This window comes from Pristiophorus japonicus, chromosome 10 (assembly GCF_044704955.1).
Source record: "Pristiophorus japonicus isolate sPriJap1 chromosome 10, sPriJap1.hap1, whole genome shotgun sequence".
NCBI lineage: Eukaryota > Metazoa > Chordata > Chondrichthyes > Pristiophoridae > Pristiophorus > Pristiophorus japonicus.
In genome coordinates, this window is record NC_091986.1 from 93,715,046 (window position 1) to 93,739,625 (window position 24,580).

Sequence of the window (24,580 nt, forward strand, 5' to 3'; positions counted from 1 at the left end):
GCCAACCTTGAAGCACTGACCACGCTCAATTAGCTCCGCTGGACGGGCCACATCGCCCGCATGCCTGATACGAGACTCCCAAAACAAGCGCTCTACTCTGAGCTCCGACACGGCAAGTGAGCCCCATGTGGGCTTCAAGGACATCCTCAAAGCCGCCTTGAAAAAATGTAACATCCCCACCGACACCTGGGAATCCCTGGCCCAAGATCACCCAAAGTAGAGGAAAAGCATTCGGGAAGGCGCTGAACACCTCGAGTCTCTTCACCAAGAGCAAGCTGAAGCCAAGTGTCGACAGCGGCAGGAGCGCGTGGCAACCCAGGCCCCCCCACCCACCTGTTCCTTCAACCACCGTTTGCCCCACCTGTGACAGAGACTGTAGGTCCCGCATTGGACTCTTCAGTCACCTGAGAACTCATTTCTAGTATGGAAGCAGGTCATCCTTGACTCCGAGGGACTGCCTATGATGATGATGGAAATAGGGGTAGTATAACAAACTGGATGTTAAAAATTGGTTAGAAGGGAGAAACCAGAGAGGAGCAGTTGAAGGTACTTTTTCAGTGGTTGGAAATGGGTAATTGAGTCATACAGGCTTCAGTACTGAGGCCACTTCAATTCACTGTGCATATCAATGATTTATATATAGGCCGAGTGGTGTTGAAATTTGTAGATTATACCAAAATAGGAGGTGTTAATTCTTTAAAACACTTAAGGACTCTGCAGAGGGATATTGACGAGTTGGGGGAGTGGACTAAAATATGGTAGATGGAATTCAATGTCAATAAATTTGATGTGATACAATTTGTTTTAAAAAGCAGAAACTATACACTGAACATAAGTAAGCTTGGTGCTGTAGAAGAACAGAAGGAATATGCTTAGAGTATTCTTGGTGATCTAACCAATTCATTACTTTGCTTATTGTTTATTTATCATTTGTAACGAGTTGCTTCTTTTACTTAAAGATCAAATTGCATCTTTTGATCAAAAGAGAAAACTCCATGCATCAAAGATTGAATTATATAAATTTTATGGGTCTTCAGCTGCTGTAGTATTTGGGCCTGAATCTTATTGGACTTCAGACCCAATAAGGGCTGACAGCACACTGCCAAAAAAAAATGGGGAAGACTGTGCTTGCAGGCTGTAGGTCGCCTCTTTAGCTCTGTTTTTCTGCAACATGAGGAGCAGTACTTAAAAAATATATTGGTACTGTTTCAAGTATAGATGAGATGTTGGTTAAACATCTCATCTATACTTGAAACAGTACTAATATATATTTTTTAAGTACTGCTCCTCATGTCTCAGAAAAGCAGAGCTAAAGAGGCGACCTACAGATGAGGTCTTGGGAGAGGTCCTACTGGCTCCAATAAATTGGATGATTGGGGCAAGAGGGTTTATTTGAGAGCACTTCCAATTAAGGATGGCTGTGTATCAGATACAATTGATGAAGTTTGCCCATCTACAGTGGCTTGTTTGATCTGTCACAAGGTCGTAGTAGCCCCTGTGAAGTGCATTTTAATGCATAATATTTTGCAGATAACAAAACTACGATAGAGCTGTTCTGTTGGTGCTCGTGAGGTAGGTTGCAACTGGCTTGTGTACAGCTCCACTCAAACTGGCCAACTTCAGGCTAAGATTCTGTAAAAGAAAAACATTATTTGGGAAGCATATTAAAGAGTCACTAGTGTCAGTAAAACCTGACTCATGAGTCAGCCTGAACCTCTGTTCATTGACCTCAAAGGGGATAAAGTGGATCAACCTGCTTTACAGCAAAGTATTGGATTGTGGGCTCTATAGCTTTTTAAAACATATTGTTCTCTGCATGTGGACTATGCTGGAAAGGTTGCATTTATTGCCCTGAGAATATGGTAGGGCCAGCCTTCTTGAACAGCTTCCGTCTTTACACAGTGAGTTCCTGGTTTTGGCAAGGAAGTTGAGAGTGGTGGTAAGTTGCTTTCCCTGAAAGAGGAAGGGAAAACCATCATGTAAACCAACTTTATCTCCTCCACACCCTATATTAAACAGTTCAGAATGGTAAAGATAGCAGGCCAAAAAGATGGTAGCATAGTGGTTATGTTACTGCACTATAATCCAGAACCCTGGATGATCCAGAGAAATTGGTTCAAATCCCACTATGCCAATTGGGAATTTAGATTCAGTTAATTAAATAAATCCAGAATAAAAAGCTAGAATCTGTTGTAAAAACCCATCTGGATCACTAATGTTCTTTGGGGAAGGAAATCTGCCATCATTACTTGTATGTGACTCCAGACACAACAATGTGGTTGATTCTTAACTGCACTAGCAAGCCACTCCATTGTATTCAAGAAGGTGGCTCACCACCACCATCTTGAGGGCAATTGGGGATGGGCAATAAATGTGGGCCTTACGGCTAAGGGAATCAAGGAGTGTGGAGAGAAAGCAGGAAAGGGGTACTGAGGGAATGATCAGCCATGATCTTATTGAATGGTGTTGCAGGCTCGAAGGGCCAAATGGCCTACTCCTGTACCTATTTTCTATGTTTCTATGAATCTCACGCTCCTCCGGGACCACCAGGTACTTTCGGAAAAATTCTCCGGTCGGAGGCTATTGCCCGCAGGAAGCCTGCGACCGGAATTTCAGGACCAATAAGCCTCTTCAGGACCATATGTCACTCGTGGCTAACATAGTGGCCAACACTACTCTAAACTTGGTGCTTGCAATGGCTTGAACTTTGAGATCCCCTCACTGTTGGTGCCTTATGGCTTTATCTGGCCCTGCTCTTGCATGTGATTTCAAGCCACACCTCCTCTGCCTCTGGGGTTTTATCTCTCTCTCCATCCTCAGTCCCTCTTGTGGCTATGGGCCAAACTACCCATTGCTTCAGATCTCTACACTGCACTTAAAAACACCTTTTGAAGTGTGAGTCTAGGATTTTGGTGAAGCCCCGGTTATTTAATGTGTTGCTATTTTAAATAATGGGGACTTCCCTAAATTTGTGGGGGAGCCCTTTAGGCAATCCCAACCTGCACTTCAAAAACCCAATATGGATATGGACTAGAAATTGGCATTTGAACTACAGCCAGGAACCTCGCTTAAAGGTTCCTCAATGACTTTGTACAGTTAACAGCTTCCTCAAGAATTTAAGACTTCCACTTCCTCCTCCCACCCTGACCAGCTGTTCTTGTTCTCTCTTCCTTTCCTTCCCCATCCCCTGCCAACTCCTACTGTCTTCTGGACCTGGCCATCATCCCACATTTGCCACTGAAAAATGCAACCTCTGACAATCGCCCCTCCCCCCCCCACCTGCAACCCAAAAGGCACCCTGGACTGTAGCATCAGCTAGACTCCTCCCTTGCCCAGTGCCCTCCATCCATCACCAGTAAATACTGCCCTCACTACCTCGCCACCTGAAAGGACGAAAGAGAGAGAGAACAGTAGAAAAGTAGAACAGTATGAAAAGTACTCTGGTGATCCATTGGATCTCCTGGACATTTTAGAAACTTTGCATTAAAAGGACTCTACTACGACAAAGGAGATGTTGATGCCCATTTTCTTGTACTGATTTTTTATTAAATGGCCATCACAGGAGCAGAAAACTGTTTTCCCGTATAAGGATGGTCTTGCCGGTCATGATTTGCATTCAACAACTCTCAGTCTTGGGTTGCAGTTAAACTACATTACTGTTCTCCATTTGTGCCTGCTGATCAGTAAATATTCTTTTCTATTTTTTAAATGTTTTTCTCTTACCACTGCTCTTGTGGAATGAAGACAACCTTGAAACTAATTTAGTGTGAGGCTGTCTAATAATGTGAAATGCATACTGCAAAAGAGGGTCATAGAAATGTTGAGTCTTTGAGATATGATCTAAAACAATCTGCTAGAGTTCCAAGGTATATTCAATGGATGCTTGAAACCAAGAACTCTGGAAAAAGATGCTTACCAAGGTAAAGAGAAGGATACTCTTAATACTTTATGCATCTAGCCAGAGAAAATGTCCACCTAGGCAAGATGATCATATTGAGAAAAATGAAAGGCCAAATGCTAAGAGAAGAATCAAAGAAAAGACAACATAGGGAACTAGATGGGGATGCCAATTAGATTTGCATTGCAGCAGCACATGACATCATGTTTGTGACTGTTTGACATGAGGGTGATACTGTTGATTTCTGGATTATTTTCCCTCAATCTGGTTCAGTGAAATCACTGAGTCAAATACCGATTGTGCTTTAAACAAAGCAAGCTTTTATTTAAAAAGCAAATCCCGATCGGGGACCTTATCAGACAGAAGGAATGCTTCCTGATAGATTGCACTCACTTCCTACGGACACAGTGACGTTACATTGTAAAGGCACGACGGTTATACATTTTTGGAAAAAGATAACAAGATACAATATGAGTGACATCCTAGTTCAGCCTATCCTCTTTGATCCCTCTTTCCCTTTGTCCACTCATAAGCCGATCTAAGAATGGTCTGATTTTAAACAAAGACCTTCTGTTAATGTTTCAGGGTAATAACATGATCTAATAATTGAGGTTTTTTGCAAGCTGTGGGTTTTTTTTCAAGCTGTGTTAGTATTGTAACATTTTGCAGTCTCGAGTCTGAGATTTTCATGGCTATTCCTCCATGAATTCTTTGTTAGCTTATACTGTTCATATATAATTCCCACGTTCTCAACTTCTCGACTTTAATGTCTGTATACATTTAATATCCAGTTCACTTCACTGTCTTTATTGCTTATACATTTTCACATATCCACATTCCCCCCTTTTATCATTCCATGATAACACTTAGGATCATTCTAGGAGTATCGCATTCATCCGTTCACACTCTATTTCCTGAATCATATTGTTGTTGTCGAATAGTTCTTTAGTTCGTTGGATCATAACCCGGGAGCCCTTGACCACAAGAGGGTTTGCTAACCTTGCCATCATGACTTTACCACAAAGGTTAAAGCAATCAATAATCAAGCAACAGGTAATTATTATTACGATGAGAATAATTGCTCCATGCATTAGATACGATCCCCAAGATCCACCTAACAGCCAATCAAACCAGCCTACTCCTCCTGCAGGGGTGGATAACTTCTTTACCTCCCTTCTTATGTGATCAACGAGATTGATTATGTTTTCTGAATTATCGGGGATGTAAGTGCAACATTCAGATCCTATCAGGGCACACGTTCCCCCTTTCTCAGCTAATAGGTAATCGAGGACCATTCGGTTTTGTAATGCTACGGTCCTTATTGCTACCATTTCAGCTGTGATGCCCTCCAGAGCTTCAGCAGTATTGTTAGCTATCTGTTCCAATATGGTCTCTAGGTTCTGTACTTCATCCATGAGACGTCCTATCCCGATTGGGAACATTATGACCCCAAAGAACTTGTCGGCGGGGGTGATGGCTCGCTTGTATCGGCTGGAGGCATGTGCTTCCGCCAGGGTACGTGCTTTTAATATCCAGTTCACTTCACTGTCTTTATTGCTTATACATTTTCACATATCCACAATACTTGGGAAAAACGTATTCCCTTCTGAAGGCACTGACTCTTGCAGAGTACAATTCCATGGTTGCCAGCAGCACTGCAGTCTTTTACCCAAATAGCCAAACTTTGTGTATAATGTATGAATGTCAGTGGGATATCTGACTAGGAGGATATTGCCATTTAAAACCAATCTCTCCTTTCCCAACATCCACTTTGTGCTTTCCAACAACATAGCAAGACAATAGTCAAGCGCCTCCTTGGATCAGGAACATTGAGCAGATTGCAGCGACCTCTGTGCCATCCTGGCTGAGACCAACTAACAACCCTGACCGGGGATCACACCTGGGCCCTTTCTGGTCTACATAGCTCATTACCATTCCATATGGTGCATTTATCCACTGAGCCATTGGGGGGGAGTTCATTTGTTATTTGTCATTGAAAGGAAAAGGCCATCTGCACTCGATCTAGAGCCACTGACCTTACCGGCAGAGTTAGCAGCAGTACCCAGATAGTAGATTGCTTTCCTGTGGTAGGGATTGACTCCCAGATTGGTCTGAAGTTACCATTACCATTGAAATGAAAGGAGCTGTTCTGGACCAAGATTACCTTTTCCCCCTCATCACCATAGTGGGTATGGAGGGAAGAATATCCAAAATGTTGGGTATGTGCTGAAATCACTGATTCCAATTGTGATGCAAGTGCAAAAAGCTACTTTCCATGCAGTATAGAAACCATGCTGAATAGAACAATGGGAAAGCTTATAGTTATGGAGGTATATATACACTGCATGTATCTGGGGGAAATAATGTTGCCCCATGCAGCACCTTTGCTGTTCAGGCACTTTAAGCAGGTGCATTTAAAAGTGCTTATCTTGTGTATTAACACAAGGTCAGTTTATTTACATAATTTACTGGTGCTCCAGCTATATATGTGTACCTCACTATTCCAGGAGCGTCAGGGTCCTTTTTAAAAATTAATTCACAGGAGATGGACATCTATTGCCTTTGAGAAGGAGCCGTCTTCTTGAACTGCTGCAGTCCGAGTGCTGTTAGGGAGTTCCAGGATTTTGACCGAGCGATGATGAAGAAACGGTGATATATTTCCAAGCCAGGGTGGTGTGTGACTTGAAGGGAAACTTGGAGATCCCATGGGCCTGCTGCCTTTGTCCTTCTAGGTGGTAGTGGCCGCAGGTTTGGGAGGTGCTGTCAAAGGAGCCATGACAAGTTGCTGCAGTGCATCTTGTAGATGGTACACTCTGCAGCCACGGTATGCCAGTGATGGAGGGAGTGAATGTTTAAGGTGGTGGATGGGATGCCAATCAAGAGGGCTGTTTTGTCATCTTTGGTATTGAGTTTGTTGAGTGTTGGAGCTGCACTCATCCACGCAAGTGGAGAGCATTCCATCACTTGTGTCTTGTAGATGTTGGAAAGGCTTTGGGGAATCGGGAATGTTCCCAATAAGCTGCGTACATGCACAGCAATCAGGAAGGTATTGTGCAATTTAAAGGTACCGCGCACCAATTTTTTTATTAACAGGATATATTGGTCAGGAGGTGAGTCACTCACTGCAGAATACTCAGAATGGCAGGCAGTGACTAGTGGAGTGCCGCAGGGCTCAGTGCTGGGACCCCAGCTCTTTACAATACACGAACGATTTAGATGAAGGAATTGAGTGCAATATCTCCAAGTTTGCGGATGACACTAAACTGGATGGAGGTGTGAGCTGTGAGGAGGACGCTAAGAGGCTGCAGGGTGACTTGGACAGGTTAGATGAGTGGGCAAATGCATGGCAGATGCCGTATAATGTGGATAAATGCGAGGTTATCTATTTTGGGGGCAAAAACACGAAAGCCGAATATTATTTGGATGGCGGAAGATTAGGAAAAGGGGAGGTGCAACGAGACCTGGGTGTCATGGTTCATCAGTCACTGAAAGTGGGCATGCAGGTATAGCAGGCGGTGAAGAAGACAAATGGTATGTTGGCCTTCATAGCTAGGGGATTTGAATACAGGAACAGGGAGGTCTTACTGCAGTTGTACAGGGCCTTAGTGAGGCCTCACCTGGAATATTGTGTACAGTTTTGGTCGTCTAATCTGAGGAAGGACGTTCTTGCTATTGAGCGAGTGCAGCGAAGGTTCACCAGACTGATTCCAGGGATGGCGGGACTGTCATATGAGGAGAGACTGGATCAACTGGGCTTTTATTCACTGGAGTTTAGAAGGATGAGAGGGGATCTCATAGAAACGTATAAGATTCTGACGGGACTGGACAGGTTAGATGCAGGAAGAATGTTCCCGATGTTGGGGAAATCCGGAACCAGGGGACATAGTCTTAGGATAAGGGGCAGGCCATTTAGGACTGAGATGAGGAGAAACTTCTTCACTCAGAGTTGTTAACCTGTGGAATTCCCTACTGCAGAGAGTTGTTGATGCCAGTTCATTGGATATATTCAAGAGGGAGTTAGATATGGTCCTTACGGCTAAAGGGAATGGAGAGAAAGCAGGAAAGGGATACTGAGGTGAATGATCAGCCATGATCTTATTGAATGGCGGTACAGGCTCGAAGGGCCGAATGGCCTACTCCTGCACCTATTTTCCATGTTCCTGGCCAGCTCTTGTAACCACAGTATTTATGTTGCTGATCCAGTTAAGCTGCTGATCATTGATGAATCCTCCAGGATGTTGGTGGTGGGGGATTCGACGATGATAATGGCATTGAATGTCAAGGGGAGGTGGTTAGATGGTCATTGCCTGGCACTTGTGTGGCACGAATGTTACTTGCCATGTACCAGCCCAAGCCTGAATGTTTTTTTTTCTGTTCTTCTACATTAGTAATAGTCTATCAAGCATATGCTGATCCTGGGTTGCTTGTTTATAATTTGTAAAAAATTATTTGGGATTCCTCCTGTCGAAATCTCGATTCTCAATTTAACTTTCAATATAAGACTCTGACACAAATAGCTCCAGTAGATGTTCCTTTAATAAGTTTTACTTGCTGCAAGAAAAAGCCTCACTCAGTCAAAGACTGAGCGAAGACTTCGACAGTGGTACATAATCACAATATCTTTATACAGAAGAACAAACAAATTCAGGGTGTGATAAAGTGCAGCAGACAACTGTTTTGTACAAAGAAGGTATGGATTTTATTCAAGAAAGAAAATAACACAAACACTCCAATAAAACTGTAAAATCTTACAAAAAGGTTTTAAACAATGGGGAATACTTTATTACAGGTAATAAATACAACAGAAATACCTCCCACCTGCCACTCACTCTCTAACTAGGTCAAACTCTTGGGCTCCGGGGATTCATGCTCACCAAATCCTTCCTTTAACAGCTAGGGCTGTTTCACAGTTTCGGGGTTCCTTGGTTAAACTGGTTTGCCTTGCCGTACCCTGGACGTGGTAGAAGACCTCTGCTGCATATTGAAGCCAGTTGGGTTGAGTCCACTGACGCGGTTAGACGCGTTTTGAATTTTTCTCAAGTCAGTTGGTATTGATGTTCCACTGGTTTTTGACGTTCTTTTCTCCGATGTCGCAATGTTTCTTCCTGTGGTTTCTCGCCGTGTGCTCTCGATCTTGTTCCGAAGTGCTTGGTCAGAAAAGTTTTCCTGTGATGATCAAAATAGAGTAGTTCTCTTGGTACTATAGGCCCTCAATTATACTCAGAGGCTGCTTAATCTTCGCGCCAAATGTAACGTTTCTTTTGTTTGAGTTTTGTTGTCCATTGATTTTAAGTGGTCTTTTTTAAGTTTTGGCAGGCTAGCTAATTGAAACTTGATTAAATGTTTTAATCTGGCTTTGATAGACTTTGGGATTGTGATACCTCTTATTTATGAGCTGATGAACCAGCTATTGTTAGTTATATTCTGGTTTCGAGTTGCCTGTCTGGGTCCGAGATTTCTATGCAGGTTGGAAAGGTGATTAGAATTATGCATATGTTGAATGGGTCCTGTGATTTAGGGTGGGGACTGCTCTTCCGTGGGTCGATTGTTGGAAATGTTAATGTCTTCTAGGGGACTGACTGAGGTTAAACAGTTCCCCCAGACAATTTGATTAACTCCAATATCCAAACTGGCTTTACAGAGGTTGATCCCATCCACTGGTTTGCAGCCTTTTTCCCTTTACAGGCACAACATGCATCTTTTAAAGTTCTTCCGTATGCATTTTAGGATCCCAAACTTTGTTTAATAGGCCCAAATCGAATTTCCTTTTCAGTGAGTCCAAACACTTGGGGGGGAGGTTGCCACGAATTTTGGAATCTTACACTAGTAAATGTGGGGGGTGGGGGAGGGCTCTGGCAAATTACAGTACAAATAGTAGTTCAAAAAGAGTAGAGTAGCAGTCAGAAATTGTGCTTTAGGCACTACAAGGTAAAGGGAAAACTAAAAAATGTAAAGCTAGTATAGTACAGGCTGAGAAAGGAGAAATTATAATAGGGAATAAGGAAACGGCAGAGAAATTAAACACATACAATGTGTCTTCAAGAAAGAAGACGCAAATAACTTGCTGGAAATAGTGGAGAACTAAGGGTAAGGGTCTAGCGAGAATGAGGAACTAAAAGAAATGAGTATTAGTAAAAAAAAATGGTACTGGAGAAATTAATGGGACTGAAAGCCAATAAATCCCCAGGACCTGATGGCATACCTCCTAGGGTTTTGAAAGAGGTGGCTATAGAAATAGTGGATGCATTGGTTGCCATCTTCCAAAATTCCATAGATTCTAGAATGGTTCCTGCGGATTGGAAGGTAATAAATGTCACCTCACTAATTAAGAAAGGAGAGAGATAACAGGAAACTACAGACCAGTTAGCCTGACATCAGTAGTAGGCAAAAAGTAAAATCTATTATTATTAAGGACGTGGTAACAGGGCAGGTCGAAAATAATAAGAAGATTGGGCAGAATCAACACAGAGTTATGAAAGGGAAATCATGTTTGACAAATCTGTTTGAGTTTTTTGAGGTTGTAACCAGCAGAATAGATAAGGGGAGACCAGTGGATGTGGTGTATTTGGATTTTCAGAAGGCATTCAATAAGGCACCACACAAGAAGTTATTGAACAAAATTAGGGTTCATGGGATTGGGAGTAATATACTTAGCATGGATTGAGGTAAACGGACAGAAAACAGAGTCGGAATAAACAGATAATTTTCAGGTTGGCAGGCTATAATGAGTGGGGTACTGCAAGGATCAGTGCTTGGGCCTCAGCTATTCACAATATATATCAACAATTTGGATGGGGGGTGGAGGGGGAGAGAGAGAATTGAGTAGATTAGGTCTATATTCTCGAGATTAGAAGAATGAGGGATTATCTCATTGAAACATACAACATTCTTACAGGGCTTGACAGGGTAGATGCAGGAAGGATGTTTCCCTTGGCTGTGGAGTCTAAAACCAAGAGTCACAGTCTCAGAATAAGGAGTTGGTCATTTAGGACTGAGATGAAGAGAAATTTCATCACTCAAAGGATTGTGAATTCTCCACCCCAGAGGGCTGTGGAAGCTCAGTCGTTGAGCATATTCAAGACCGAGATTGATAATTTTTTGGATATTAAGGGAATCAAGGGATATGGGGATAGTGCAGGAAAGTCGAGTTGAGCAAGATCAGCCTTGATCTCATTGAATGGCAGAGCAGGCTCGAGGGGCCAAATGGCCTACTCCTGCACAGAGAAAAATAAGAAACATGAGTAAAATATTAGAGCTGAAGGACAGCGTGGCCCAAATAAGTTTTCTTTATACAAACGCATGGAGTATAAGGAATGAATTGAATGAACTGCAGGCACAAATTCAAATTGGAGGGTATGGCGTGGTAGCCATTACTGAGACTGAGACATGGCTCACAGAAACATAGAAAATAGGTGCAGCAGTCGGCCATTTGGCCCTTCGAGCCTGCACAACCATTCAATAAGATCATGACTGATCATTCACCTCAGTACCCCTTTCCTGCTTTCTCTCCATACCCCTTGATCCCTTTAGCCGTAAGGGCCATATCTAACTCCCCCTTCAATATATCCAATAAACTGGCATCAACAACTCTCTGCGGTAGAGAATTCCACAGGTTAACAACTCTCTGAGTGAAGAAGTTTCTCCTCATCTCAGTTCTAAATGGCCGACCCCTTAACCTAAGACTGTCCCCTGGTTCTGGACCTCCCCAACATCGGAAACATTCTTCCTGCATCTAACCTGTCCAGTCCCATCAGAATTTTATATGTTTCTATGAGATCCCCTCTCATCCTTCTAAACTCCAGTGAATACAGGCCTAGTCGATCTAGTCTCTCCTCATATGTCAGTCCTGCCATTCCGGGAATCAATCTAGTGAAGCTTCGCTACACTCCCTTAATAGCAAGAACATCCTTCCTCAGATTAGGACACCAAAACTGAACAGAATATTCCAGGTGAGGCCTCACTAAGGCCCTGTACAACTGCAGTAAGACCTCCCTGCTCCTATACTCAAAGCCCCTAGCTATGAAGGCCAGCATGTCATTTGCCTTCTTCACCGCCTGCTGTAGCTGCATGCCAACTTTCAATGACTGCTGTACCATGACACCAGGTCTCATTGCACCTCCCCTTTTCCTAATCTGCCACCATTCAGATAATCTGCCTTCGTGTTTTTGCCACCAAAGTGGATAACCTCACATTTATCCACATTATACTGCATCTGCCATGCGTTTGCCCACTCGCCTAACCTGTCCAAGTCACCCTGCAGCCTCTTAGTGTCTTCCTCACATCTCACTCCGCCACCCAGCTTAGTGTCATCTGCAAATTTGGAGATATTACACTCAATTCCCTTATCCAAATCATTAATGTATATTGTAAAGAGCTGGGGTCCCAGCACTGAGCCCTGCGGCACCCCACTAGTCACTGCCTGCCATTCTGAAAAGGACCCGTTTATCCCGACTCTCTGTTTGTTTCCTGTCTGCCAACCAGTTCTCTATCCACATCAGTACATTACCCCTAATAGCATGTGCTTTAATTTTGCACACCAATCTCTTGTGTGGGACCTTGTCAAAAGCCTTTTGAAAAGTCCAAATACACCACATCCACTTGTTCTCCCATGTCTACTCTACCAGTTACATCCTCAAAGTTCTAGAAGATTTGTCAAGCAGGATTTCCCTTTCATAAATTCATGCTGACTTGCACCGATCCTGTCACTGCTTTCCAAATGTGCTGCTGTTTCATCTTTAATAATTGATTCCAACATTTTCCACCCTACTGATGTCAGGCTATATTTACCTGTTTTCTTTCTCCCTCCCTTCTTAAAAAGTGGTGTTACATTAGCTACCCTCCAGTCCATAGGAACCGATCCAGAGTCGATAGACTGTTGAAAAATGATCACCAATGCATTCACTATTTCTAGGGTCACTTCCTTAAGTACTCTGGGTGCAGACTATCAAGCCCCAGGGATTTATCGGTCTTCAACCCTATCAATTTCCCTACCACAATTTCCATCCTAATAAGGATTTCCTTCAGTTCCTCCTCCTCACTAGACCCTCGGTCCCGTAGTATTTCCGGAAGGTTATTTGTGTCTTCCTTCATGAAGACAGAACCAAAGTATTTGTTTAACTGGTCCACCATTTCTTTGTTCCCCATTATAAATTCACCTGAATCTGACTGCAACGGACCTACGTTTGTTTTCACTAATCTTTTTCTCTTCACATATCTGTAGAAGCTTTTGCAGTCAATTTTTATGTTCCCAGCAAGCTTCCTCTCATACTCTATTTTCCCCCTCCCAATTAAACCCTTTGTCCTCCTCTGCTGTATTACAAAATTCCCCCAGTCCTCAGGTTTGCTGCTTTTTCTGGCCAATTTATATGCCTCTTCCTTGGATTTAACACTATCCTTAATCTCCCTTGTTAGCCACAGTTGAGCCACCTTCCCTGTTTTATTTTTACTCCAGACAGAGATGTACAATTGTTGAAGTTCATCCATGTGATCTTTAAATGTTTGCCATTGCCTATCCACCGTCAACTCTTTAAGTTTCACTCGCCAGTCTATTCTAGCCAATTCACATCTCATACCATTGAAGCTACCTTTCCTTAAGTTCAAAACCCTAGTCTCTGAATTAATTGTGTCACTCTCCATTTTAATAAGGAATTATACCATATTATGGTCACTCTTCCCCAAGGGGCCTTGCACAACAAGATTGTTAATTAGTCCTTTCTCATTATGCATCACCCAGTCTAGGATGGCCAGCACTCTAGTTGGTTCCTCGACATATTGGTATAAAAAAAATCATCCCTAATACACTCCAGGAAATCCTCCTCCATCGCATTGCTACCAGTTTGGTTAGTCCAATCTATATGTAGATTAAAGTCGCCCATGATAACTGCTGTACCTTTATTGCACACATCCCTTATTTCTTGTTTGATGCTGTCCCCAACCTCACTACTACTGTTTGGTGGTCTATACACAACTCCCACTAGCGTTTTCTGCCCTTTGGAATTCCGCAGCTCCACCCATACCGATTCCATATCATCCAAGCTAATGTCCTTCTTTACTATTGCATTAATTTCCTCTCTAACCAGCAACACCACCCCATCTCCTTTTTCCTTCTGTCTATCCTTCCTAAAGGTTGAATACTTCTGGATGTTGAGTTCCCAGCCTTGGTCACCCTGGAGCCATGTCTCCGTGATGCCAATTACATCATATCCGTTAACTGCTATCTGTGCAGTTAATTCGTCCACCTTATTCCGAATACTCCTCGCATTGAAGCACAGAGCCTTCAGGCTTGTCTTTTTAATGCCCTTTGCCCCTTTAGAATTTTGCTGTAATGTGGCCCTTTTTGCTTTTTGCCTTGGGTTTCTCTGCCCTCCACTCTTACTTTTCTTCTTTCTATCTTTTGCTTCTGCCCCCATTCTACTTCCCTCTGTCTCCCTTCCTAGGTTCCCATCCCCCTGCCATATTAGTTTCCAAGACAGTCAGGACTGGGAACTAAATATACCAGGTTATAAGGTCTACAGGACAGATAGGGAAAATGGCACAGGGGGAGGAGTAGCCTTAGTGATTAAGGATGAAATCACTTCAATGATGAGAGATATAACGAGAGGTAAGCAGCCAGTGGGGACCTTGTGGGTTGAATTAAGAAATAGGAAAGGATCTAAGATTGAAATGCTAGATTGTATAAATTCAGAAATTAGACAAGTGTGTAGCAATGGAAGATTTTAATTTTCATACAAGATTGGGAAAAGCAGTCTAGCACCTGTCAGAAAGGTAGTGAATTTCTTGAGTGTGTCTGAGAATGTCCTGGAGGCAACAAGGGGGAAAAGCCATATTAGATTTTGTAATGAGTAATGAGCCAGATTTAGTTAACTGTGTGTGAACATTTATTCAATAGCAATCATAACATGATTGAGTTCAAAGTAGCATTTGAAAGGGAGAAACACAAAACAGCTAAGTTTCTAGATTTAGCTAAGGTCAATTTCAACAGGTTGAGGCAGAGACTGACCACAGTGAACTGGGCAAACTTGTTGATGGGTAAAATGACAGATCAGTGAGAGATGCTTAAAAAAAGAATTTAAAGTGACACAGAACAAGTTTATACCCCTGAGGGGCAAGAGCTCTACTTGCCAAAAAACAGCCAGGGACAACTAAAGAGGTAAGGGACAGCGTAAAACTAAAGGAAAGGGCATACAAAAATGCTAAAAAAATAGCACAGATCCTGGAGAATGGGGAAGATACAAAGAACAGCAAAGGCTCACAAAACAGACAGTAACAGCTACAAAAAGGGAGTATGAAAAGAAACTTGCAAGGGATATCAAAATCAATGAAGAATTTTTACAGTTCCATTTGGAAAAAGAGGGTGGTCAGCAGCCTAAAAAACAAAGTGGTGATAATGGTGGACATGTTGAGTAATTACTTTGCATCAGTATTTACAGTAGAAGAGGATAGCATGCCGGAAATCTCAAAGAAACTAATATTGAATCAGGGACATAAGAAAATTAACAATAATGAAAAAAATAATGACACTAAAGAGTGACAAATCCCCAGGGCCAGATGGTTTCCATCCCAGGGTTCTGATGAAAGTAGGTGAGCACATTGCAGATGCTCTGACTATAATCTTCCAAAATTCTCTCGATTCAGGAACCGTCCCTTTTAGATTGCATGTCACTCTGCTTTTTAAGAATGGCGAGAGGGAAACGAGGGAATTATAGACCAGTTAGCCTAACATCTGTTGGGAAATTTCTAGAGTCTATTATTGAGAGGGTGACTGAACACCTCAAATTGTCGGTTGATCAGAGATAGCCAGCATGGATTTGTGAAAGGTAGGTCATGCCTGACAAACATGACTGAATTTTGAGAGGAGGTGACTAAAGTAGTGGACAGCGGAATGTCTATGGATGTTCTTTATCAAATGCCTTCTGGAAGTCCATATAAAGACCCAGCTGTTATCAAGGTAGAAGCACACGGAATTGAGGGCAAATTATTCAACCTGATTAGGAAGTTGGCTGAGCGGCAGGAAACCGAGAGTTGGGATAATGGGTAGGTACTCAATTTCGCAGGATGTGACTAGTGGTGTGGTGTCTGCAGGGATCTGTGTTGGGGTCTCAACTATTCACAATATTTATTAATGACTTGGATAACAGCATAGAAATTAGGACAACCGAAGCCATTGTCTTTGGTCCCCGCCACTGACTCCATCCCTCTCCCTAGCATCTGTCTGAGGCTTAACCAGACTGTTCGCAACCTTGGTGTCATATTTGATCCTGAAATGAGCTTCCAACCACATATCCGCGGCATAATTACAATTGCCCATTTCCACATCTGTAATATTGCCTGCCCCTCCCTCAGCTCATCTGCAGACACCCTCATCCATGCCTTTGTTACCTCTAGACTGGACTACTCTAACGCACTCCTGGCTGGCCTCCCATATTCTGCCCAATGTAAACTTAAGGTCATCCAAAACTCAGCTACCCATGTGCTAACTCGCACCAAGTCCCGTTCACCCATCCATCATCATAGGCAGTCCCTCGGGATCGAGGAAGACTTGCTTCCATTCCTGAAGTGAGTTCTTTGGTGGCTGAACAGTCCAATACGAGAGCCACAGACTCTGTCAGAGGTGGGACAGATAGTCGTTGAGGGGCGGGGTGGGTGGGACTGGTTTGCCGCCGCTCTTTCTGCTGATTGCGCTTGATCTCTGCATGCTCTCGGTGTTGATACTCTGTGACCTCTCGGGTGCACTTTCTCCACTTAGGGCGATCTTGGGCCAGGGACTCGAGTAGAGCACTTGCTTTGGGAGTCTCGTGTCTGGCATGCGGACGATGTGGCCTGCCCAGTGGAGCTGATCGAGTGTGGTCAGTGCTTCAATGCTGGGGATGCTAGCCTGAAATGAGGACGCTGACATTGTGCGCTTGTCCTCCCAGGGGATTTGTAGGATCTTGCGGAGACATCATTGGTGTTATTTCTCCAGCAACTTGGTGTCTACTGTACATAGTCCATATCTCTGAGCCATACAGGAGGGCAGGTATTACTACAGCCCTGTAGACCATGAGCTTGGTGGCAGATTTGAGGGCCTGGTCTTCAAACACTCTTTTCCTCAGGCGACCAAAGGCTGCACTGGTGCACTGGAGGCGGTGTTTGATCTCGTCGTTGATGCCTGCTCTTGTTGATGGGAGGCTCCCGAGATATGGGAAGTGGTCCACGGTGTCCAGGGCCGCATCGTGATCTTGATGACTGGGGGACAGTGCTGTGCGGTGAGGACAGGCTGGTGGAAGACCTTTGTCTTACGGATGTTTAGCGTAAGGTCCATGCTTTCGTATGCCTCAGTAAATACTTCTATTATGTCCTGGAGTTCAGCCTCCGTATGTGCGCAGACGCAGGTGTCGTCCGCGTACTGTAGCTCGACGACAGAGGTTGGGGTGGTCTTGGATCTGGCCTGGAGGTGACGAAGGTTGAACAGGTTCCCGCTGGTTCTGTAGTTTAGTTCCACTCCAGCAGGGAGCTTGTTGATTGTGAGGTGGAGCATGACAGCGAGAAAGATTAAGAGGGTTGGGGCGATGACACAGCCCTGTTTGACCCCGGTCCGGACATGGGTTGGGATCACGGCCTGCATGTCGTCGTGGAGCAGGCGGAGGATGGTGGTGAACTTTTGGGGGCATCCGAAACAGAGGAGGACGCTCCATAGACCCTCGCGGTTGACCGTGTCAAAGGCCTTCGTAAGGTCGAAAAGGGCCATATAGAAGGGCTGGAGCTGTTCCCTGCATTTTTCCTGTAGCTGTTGCGCTGCAAAAAATCATGTCCGTTTTGCCCCATAGGGGACGAAGTCCGGGAGGAGCTCCTCAGCCACAAGAAGAAGATGGTTGAGGAGGACTCTAGCAATGACTTTCCCAGTGGCTGATAGCAGGGAGATTCCTCTGTAGTTGCTGCAGTCGGACTTGTCCCCTTTTTTAAAGATGGTCGCGATTACTGCATCTCTGAGATCCCCGGCATGCTCTCCTCCCTCCAGATGACCCCTGTGCTCACTGACCTACATTGGCTCCCGGTTAAGCAACGCTTCAGTTTCAAAATTCTCACCCTTGTTTACAAATCCCTCCATGGCCTCGCCCCTCCCGATCTCTGTAATCTCCTTAAGCCTCACCCCCCTCCCCCCTGCCCACCACCACAGAGATATCACGCTCCTCAAATTCTGTCCTCTTGAGCATCTCTGATTACAATCGCTCAACCATTGGTGGCCGTGCCTTCAGCTGCCTAGGCCCTAAGCTCTAGAAATCCCTCCCTAAACACCCCTGCCTCTCTTTCCTCTTTAAGATGCTCCTTAAAACCTACCTCTTTGACCAAGCTTTTGGTCATCTGCTGTAATTTCTTCTTGTGTGGCTCAGTGTCAATGTTTTGTTTTCTAACACTCCTGTGAAGCATCTTGGGACATTTTACTACGTTAAAGGCACTATACAAATACAAGTTGTTTTGGAAAGTCATATATCCAAATTTGCCAGTGATGCAAAGATAGGCAAAAGCATAAAATTACAAGGGGATATTGATAGATTAAGTGAATGGATAAAACTGTGGCAAATGGATTTCAATGTAAGCAAATGTGAGGTCATCCACTTTGGACCTAAAAAGAATAGAACAGGGTACTTTCTAAATGGTAAAAAGCTAAAAACAGTGGATGTCCAAAGCGATTTGGGGGCTCAGTTACATAGATCATTAATTTTTGTACCTGTTCATGACATTTTAATCAAAAAGGCTAATGGAATGATTGTCTTTATATCTAGAGATCTAGAATACAGACTTTATGCTGCAGCTGTACAAAATCCTGGTTGGACCACAACTGGAGTACTGTGAGCCGTTCTGGGCACCACACATTAGGAAGGATATAATAGCCTTTGAGGGAGAACAGCGTAGGTTTACCAGAATGTTATCTGGACTTCAAGGATTAAATTTCGAGGAGAGATTACACAAATTAGGGTTGTATGCCCAGAATTTAGAAGGTAAAGGGTCTGATCAAAGTATTTCGGGTATTAAGGGAACAAATAGTGAAGATAGAGAGAAACTATTTCTGCTGGTTGGGGATTCTAGGACTAGGGGGGCAGTCTGAAAATTAGAGCCAGACCTTTCAGGAGTGAAATTAAGCAACACTTCTACACACAAAGGGTGGTAGAAGTTTGAATCTCTCTTCCGCAAACGGAAATTGATGCTAGATCAAAAGTTAATTGTAAATCGGAGATTGATGGCTTTTTTTAACCAAAGGTATTAAGGGATATGGGCCAAAGGCAGGTATATGGCGTTAGATCGCAGATCAGCTATGATCTTGTTGAATGGTGGAACAAACTTGAGGGGCTGAATGGCCTGCTCCCGTTATGTTCCTATTTTCTGTACAACGTAATTGAATTACAGCCATAATGGTTCTTCAGTTGTTGAAAAAAATCCAGGGTGCCAACAATTTTGCTCATTGCTTCTATTTCTCCTTCCTACTCCCCACCCAACCACCAAAGTGTAATAACATTACCGTAGTATAACAGTTGACCAAGTATTTAAAAATTGGTAACAAATCACTATTATAGATGCATTATAAATCTTACTCATGCTTGGCCAGGAATCTTGTCAACAAGGTTCAAGCTTAAGACATCCAGTAAACATATCCTCAGTAACTTTGCCATAAGTGTTGTTTTAAAGTTACTTTTGGGTTATATTTAAGTTCCTCTAGGCACAATTGTTTTGCAGTATCTGATACTTCAGATAGTTCTGAGTCAGTTTTTAACATGTATTTTATTTAATTACTGTGTATTTTCTAATGCCTGAAAGATATCCTGTGTCATCCATTTATGACTGCTTGATTTTTTTTCCATTACCAGCTGCAGGTATTACGAACCTAACAACTGTGCCAACAACCAATAAACCTGGGAACATTACGACAACTGTGCCAACAACCACTAAATCTAGGACCATTATAACTGTGCAAACAACCATTCAATCTGGGAACATTACGACAACTGTGCAAACCATCACCAAATCTGGGACTAGCACTGCAACTGCTACCACAGCAGCTTCTGTTACTAATACAAGTAAGTATCTTTTTAAAAGGGGTGGGGAAGTTTTAGGATTAATCTATTTTTTTTGTCTAATTGGAGTGTATGATCCGATAATACAAAAGTTATTGCTGTCATTTCTAACATTGAATTTTGTTAAGTTTTCAGTCAGAAATTATTCCTCATTTTCTTAAAATGTAAGCGTGCAGGATGAATGGTGAGAGCCAATGCGCCCCTTATACTGGGCCTTATTTCCATAATGCCTGCAAGAAGAGCCTGCTAGTGAAGAGTGAAATAAGTTCAGGCCTCTGCTATCTGAGGCCAGTGGGGGAGAGATTGAGGTGGGAAGCAAGATTGGAGGCCGGGGCGCTGGACAACACCAGCAGCCTGCCTCCTTTTAATGCAGGATCAAGAGGAGCACTGGCTCCACATTTCACTATCAGACACCCAAGGCTTCGTTTTCTTGTGCCGGCTGCCTCGACTGGGGGGGGATCTCATGGGTTAGGCTGTTATATTCATATACAAAAGGCCTGTTTCAGGAGTGGCTGCTAATTAACAATTTTTGTCTTTTTCCAGTATGGTAGGGGGCATGATTCGAGCCAAGAATGTGCGTGTGTTTCCTACCCACCATATTGGAGGCTTAGAAGGCCCATTAGCACTAGAAACAGGCACTGTGTAGCTTAATTTCTAGGCAATAATCTGTCTTTATAATAATTAGGAATTATGCACTAATCAACGAGTACACATTCCTTTTAATTAATAAGATTTAAAACTATTGCAGTATCATTATTGCAAGACTGTCAGCAGCTTCTGGAACAGAATCTTGATTCCATTATGAAGTTTTGTTATAGTATTCTGCACAAGATGTATCTATTTGCCCGGGTTGGTTGTGAGTTAAGTGTTTGGTCTGTGATCAGTTCTACCTGTTTGTTCACAAAGATTCATATTCAGTTTCTATTAAGCAGCATTAGATGACAACATTGTTATTATTGTTTCATTTCTTTTCTCCTTTTTCAGGTGCTGGCATTGCTACAGCCGCCTTGCCCATAGGTTCACATTTTGATATTGGAAGTTTTGTAGGTGGTATTCTGCTGGCTTTGGGTGTCATAGCTGTTTTCTACTTTGGACGAAAATTCTGCATTTCCAGAAGCGGCACTCGGTACAGAACCATGTAAGAAACCAGCATGAAGTCCTTTCTACTCTTGTGTTTTTAAGTTCCATCTTTAAGGCTCCTCAATAGCTCAACTAGTTAAAGCAGTGAATACCTGAGCAATACAGACCAGGATAGTTGCAGATTCAATCACTTGATCTTTGCTGAATTAGCTGGGCAGCGGTGGAAAATTGGCCTCATTGCCCCTGGTTCAGGGATGAGAACATAATGCAAAAATTCCTGATCAGTGGACTGTGGTACCAAGGGTGACTGTTGTCTATCTGTGGAACTGTATCAAGAGAGGAGAAGCGAAAGTAGAAAATTGGTGGAAAAGGGGCATTAAAAGATTCAAAATCCTGATTTCCGATTTGCTCTATTTTAAACTTTAATATTAAAATTAAGATTTGCCACAGGCTCGGTGCTGTACAGGAGTAGAAGTATTTGGAGGAGTTCAGGTCCAAAGGCAACAACTCTGATTGATCAGGCAGTTTTAAAAAAAAGCTAATGGATTTTAGGTTTTATTACACATTATAGTATGTAAAAGCTAAGAGGTATTATCAAGCCTAAAGGTAAACTTTAAGACCTTGGTTAGAATACTATGTGCAGTATTGGGGTGTGCACTATACAGAGAATGTTGAGGCTAAAGAGCCTGTTCAATGCAGATTCACTAGGATACCAATAAAGACTTGGAAAAATAGGGACTTTTTTGATTAGAACTCAGATTATGGGGCGATATGATGGAAATGTTTAAAATTATGAAAGGATGGGACAAGATAGATAGTAAATTGTTTTTAGTAGTTGATGAGTCTACAAGGACCCATAGATTCAAATTAAAATGCAATAAATTTAGAACAGAGGGCAGGAAAAACTTCTTTACATTGAGAGTTGTGAAGATTGAAATTCACTTCGAATTGGTTGATATAGAAACTATGTCAACATTTAAGATTAGATTGGATAGGTGCATGAAGGAAAAGGCAGTTGCCTATGGCCATACTAGTCTGAAAACGCCCGATCAAGTCTGATCTCAGAAACAGAGTCAGGCCTGATTAATACTTGGATGGGAGACTGCCTGGGAGTACCAGTTGCAGAAGGCTTTAATCCTATTTCTTATGTTCTTGTATGATAAGGGAGTGAAGGATTATGGGGAGCGGGCAGGGACGTGGAGCTGAGCACAAGATCAGATCAGCCATGACCTTATTAAATAGCGGAGCAGGCTCGAGGAGCCAAATGGCTGCCTCCTGCCCCTATATGGGTAGAGTGGGTAAATGTAATCAGGACAATTTGTTCGCATGGAGGATAAATGCCAACCCAAACTTGTTATACATCTGTGTGTAAAATAATAAGGAATGGATTTATGTCATCAATTCCTCAGTGAAGTCCAGATTGGAGTCTGGGAAACTATTGCAGTTTCAGAAGGTGGGTGGGGAGGGAGAAATTGGAAGCTGAATTAACCAAGGCTGTATGCTCATAGCTTTTCAATGTAGTTAATTACAGAGTAGCATGGGAGGAGCCAGGAACCAGGTCACTTTCACAGTGGCTTTTGGAATGTTGTGTGGCACAGATAAGACCAGAAATAATATCTAACCAATTTTAAATAACCTATCTGTTCATATTTGAGATATCTGTGCTCTGGCCTCTTGCACATCCCCAATTTTAATCGCTCCAAAACTAGCGGCTGTTCCTTCAACTGCCAAGGCCCTCTGGAATTCCCATCCTAAATCTTTCCGCCTCTTTTTCCTCCTTTAAAACACTCCTTAAAACCTATCTCTTTGATCAAGCTTTTGGTCATCTACCCTAATATCACTGTATGCGGATCGATGTCCAATTGTTTTATAATACTTCTGTGAAAGGGGGAAAAAAAACTCCAAAAGTTTCTTTATTGCTGATTTGTACAAAGCAAGGTGGCCCTTTCATTTTATCACCCCCCCCCCCCCCCCCCGGCCAAACAACATCCTTATCGAACGCTAGCTGCCAGAAACTTGGTGTTGCTGACACTCAACATTGATAAGGCATTAACATAGAAAATAGGTGCAGGAGTAGGCCATTCGGCCCTTCGAGCCTGCATCGCTATTCAATATGATCATGGCTGATCATTTTTGCAACTTCAGGACCCCATTCCTGCTTTCTCTCCATACCCCTTGATCCCTTTAGCCATAAGGGCCACATCTAACTCCCTTTTGAATATATCTAACCAACAACTTTCTGTGGTAGAGAATTCCACAGGTTCACAATTCCCTGAGTGAAGAAGTTTCTCCTCATCTCGGTCCTAAATGGCTTACCTCTTATCCTTAGACTGTGACCGCTGGTTCTAGACTTCCCCAATATCAGGAACATTCTTCCTGCATCAACCCTGTTCCAATCCCATCAGAATTTTATATGTTTCTATGAGATCCTCTCTCATTCTTCTAAATTCCAGTGACTATAAGCCTAGTCGATCCAGTCTTTCTTCATATTCAGTCCTGCCATCCCAGGAATCAGTCTGGTGAACCTTCATTGCACTCCCTCAATTGCAAGAATGTCCTTCCTCAGATTAGGAGACCAAAACTGAACACAATATTCAAGGTGTGGCCTCACCAAGGCCCTGTACAACTGCAGTAAGACCTCCCTGCTCCTATACTCTCATCCTCTCACTATGAAGGCCAACATGCCATTTGCTGCCTTCATCGCCTGCTGTATCTGCATGCCAACTTTCAATGACTGATGTACCATGACATCCAGGTCTCGTTACACCTCCCCTTTCCTAATCTGTCACCATTCAGATAATATTCTGCCATCCTGTTTTTGCCACCAAAGTGGATAACCTCACATTTATCCACATTATACTGCACCTGCCATGCATTTGCCCACTCACCAAACCTGTCCAAGTCATCTTGCAGCCTCTTAGCATCCTCCTCACAGCTCACACTGCCACCCAGCTTAGTGTCATCTGCAAACTTGGAGATATTACATTCAATTCCTTCATCTAAATCATTAATGTATATTGTAAATAGCTGGGGTCCCAGCACTGAACATTTTGGTACCGCACTAGTCACTGCCTGCCATTCTGAAAAGGACCCGTTTAGTCCTACTCTTTGCTTCCTGTCTACCAACCAGTTCTCTATCCATATCAATACATTACCCGCAGTACCATGTGCTTTAATTTTGCACACCAATCTCTTGTGTGGGACCTTGTCAAAAGTTTTTTGAAAGTCCAAATACACCACTGGTTCTCCCTTGTCCACTCTACTAGTTACATCCTCCAAAATTCTAGATTTGTCAACCATGATTTCCCTTTCATAAATCCATGCTGACTTGTAACCGATCCAGTCACGATAGAAACATAGAAAATATGCCCTTCGAGCCTGTACCGCCATTCAATAAGATCATGGCTGATCATTCCCTCAGTACCCCTTTCCTGCTTTCTCTCCATACCCCTTGATCCCCTAGCCGTAAGGGTCATATCTAACTCCCTCTTGAATATATCCAATGAACTGGCATCAACAACTCTCAGCAGCAGGGTATTCCATAGGTTAACAA

The 24,580-nt window shown here is 43.1% G+C and overlaps 1 protein-coding gene across 2 annotated transcripts in view; it reads left to right on the top strand.

Annotated features, from left to right (window-relative positions):
- tmem123 (transmembrane protein 123) overlaps positions 1 to 24,580 on the top strand; it is a 74,875-nt gene that overhangs the window by 41,097 nt on the left and 9,198 nt on the right. For both annotated transcript variants that reach the window (XM_070891457.1, XM_070891458.1), the window contains 2 exons: positions 19,741 to 19,950; positions 20,932 to 21,085. In XM_070891457.1, coding sequence (XP_070747558.1) covers positions 19,741 to 19,950; positions 20,932 to 21,085 — 364 coding nt within the window. The remainder of the gene's footprint in view (positions 1 to 19,740; positions 19,951 to 20,931; positions 21,086 to 24,580) is intronic.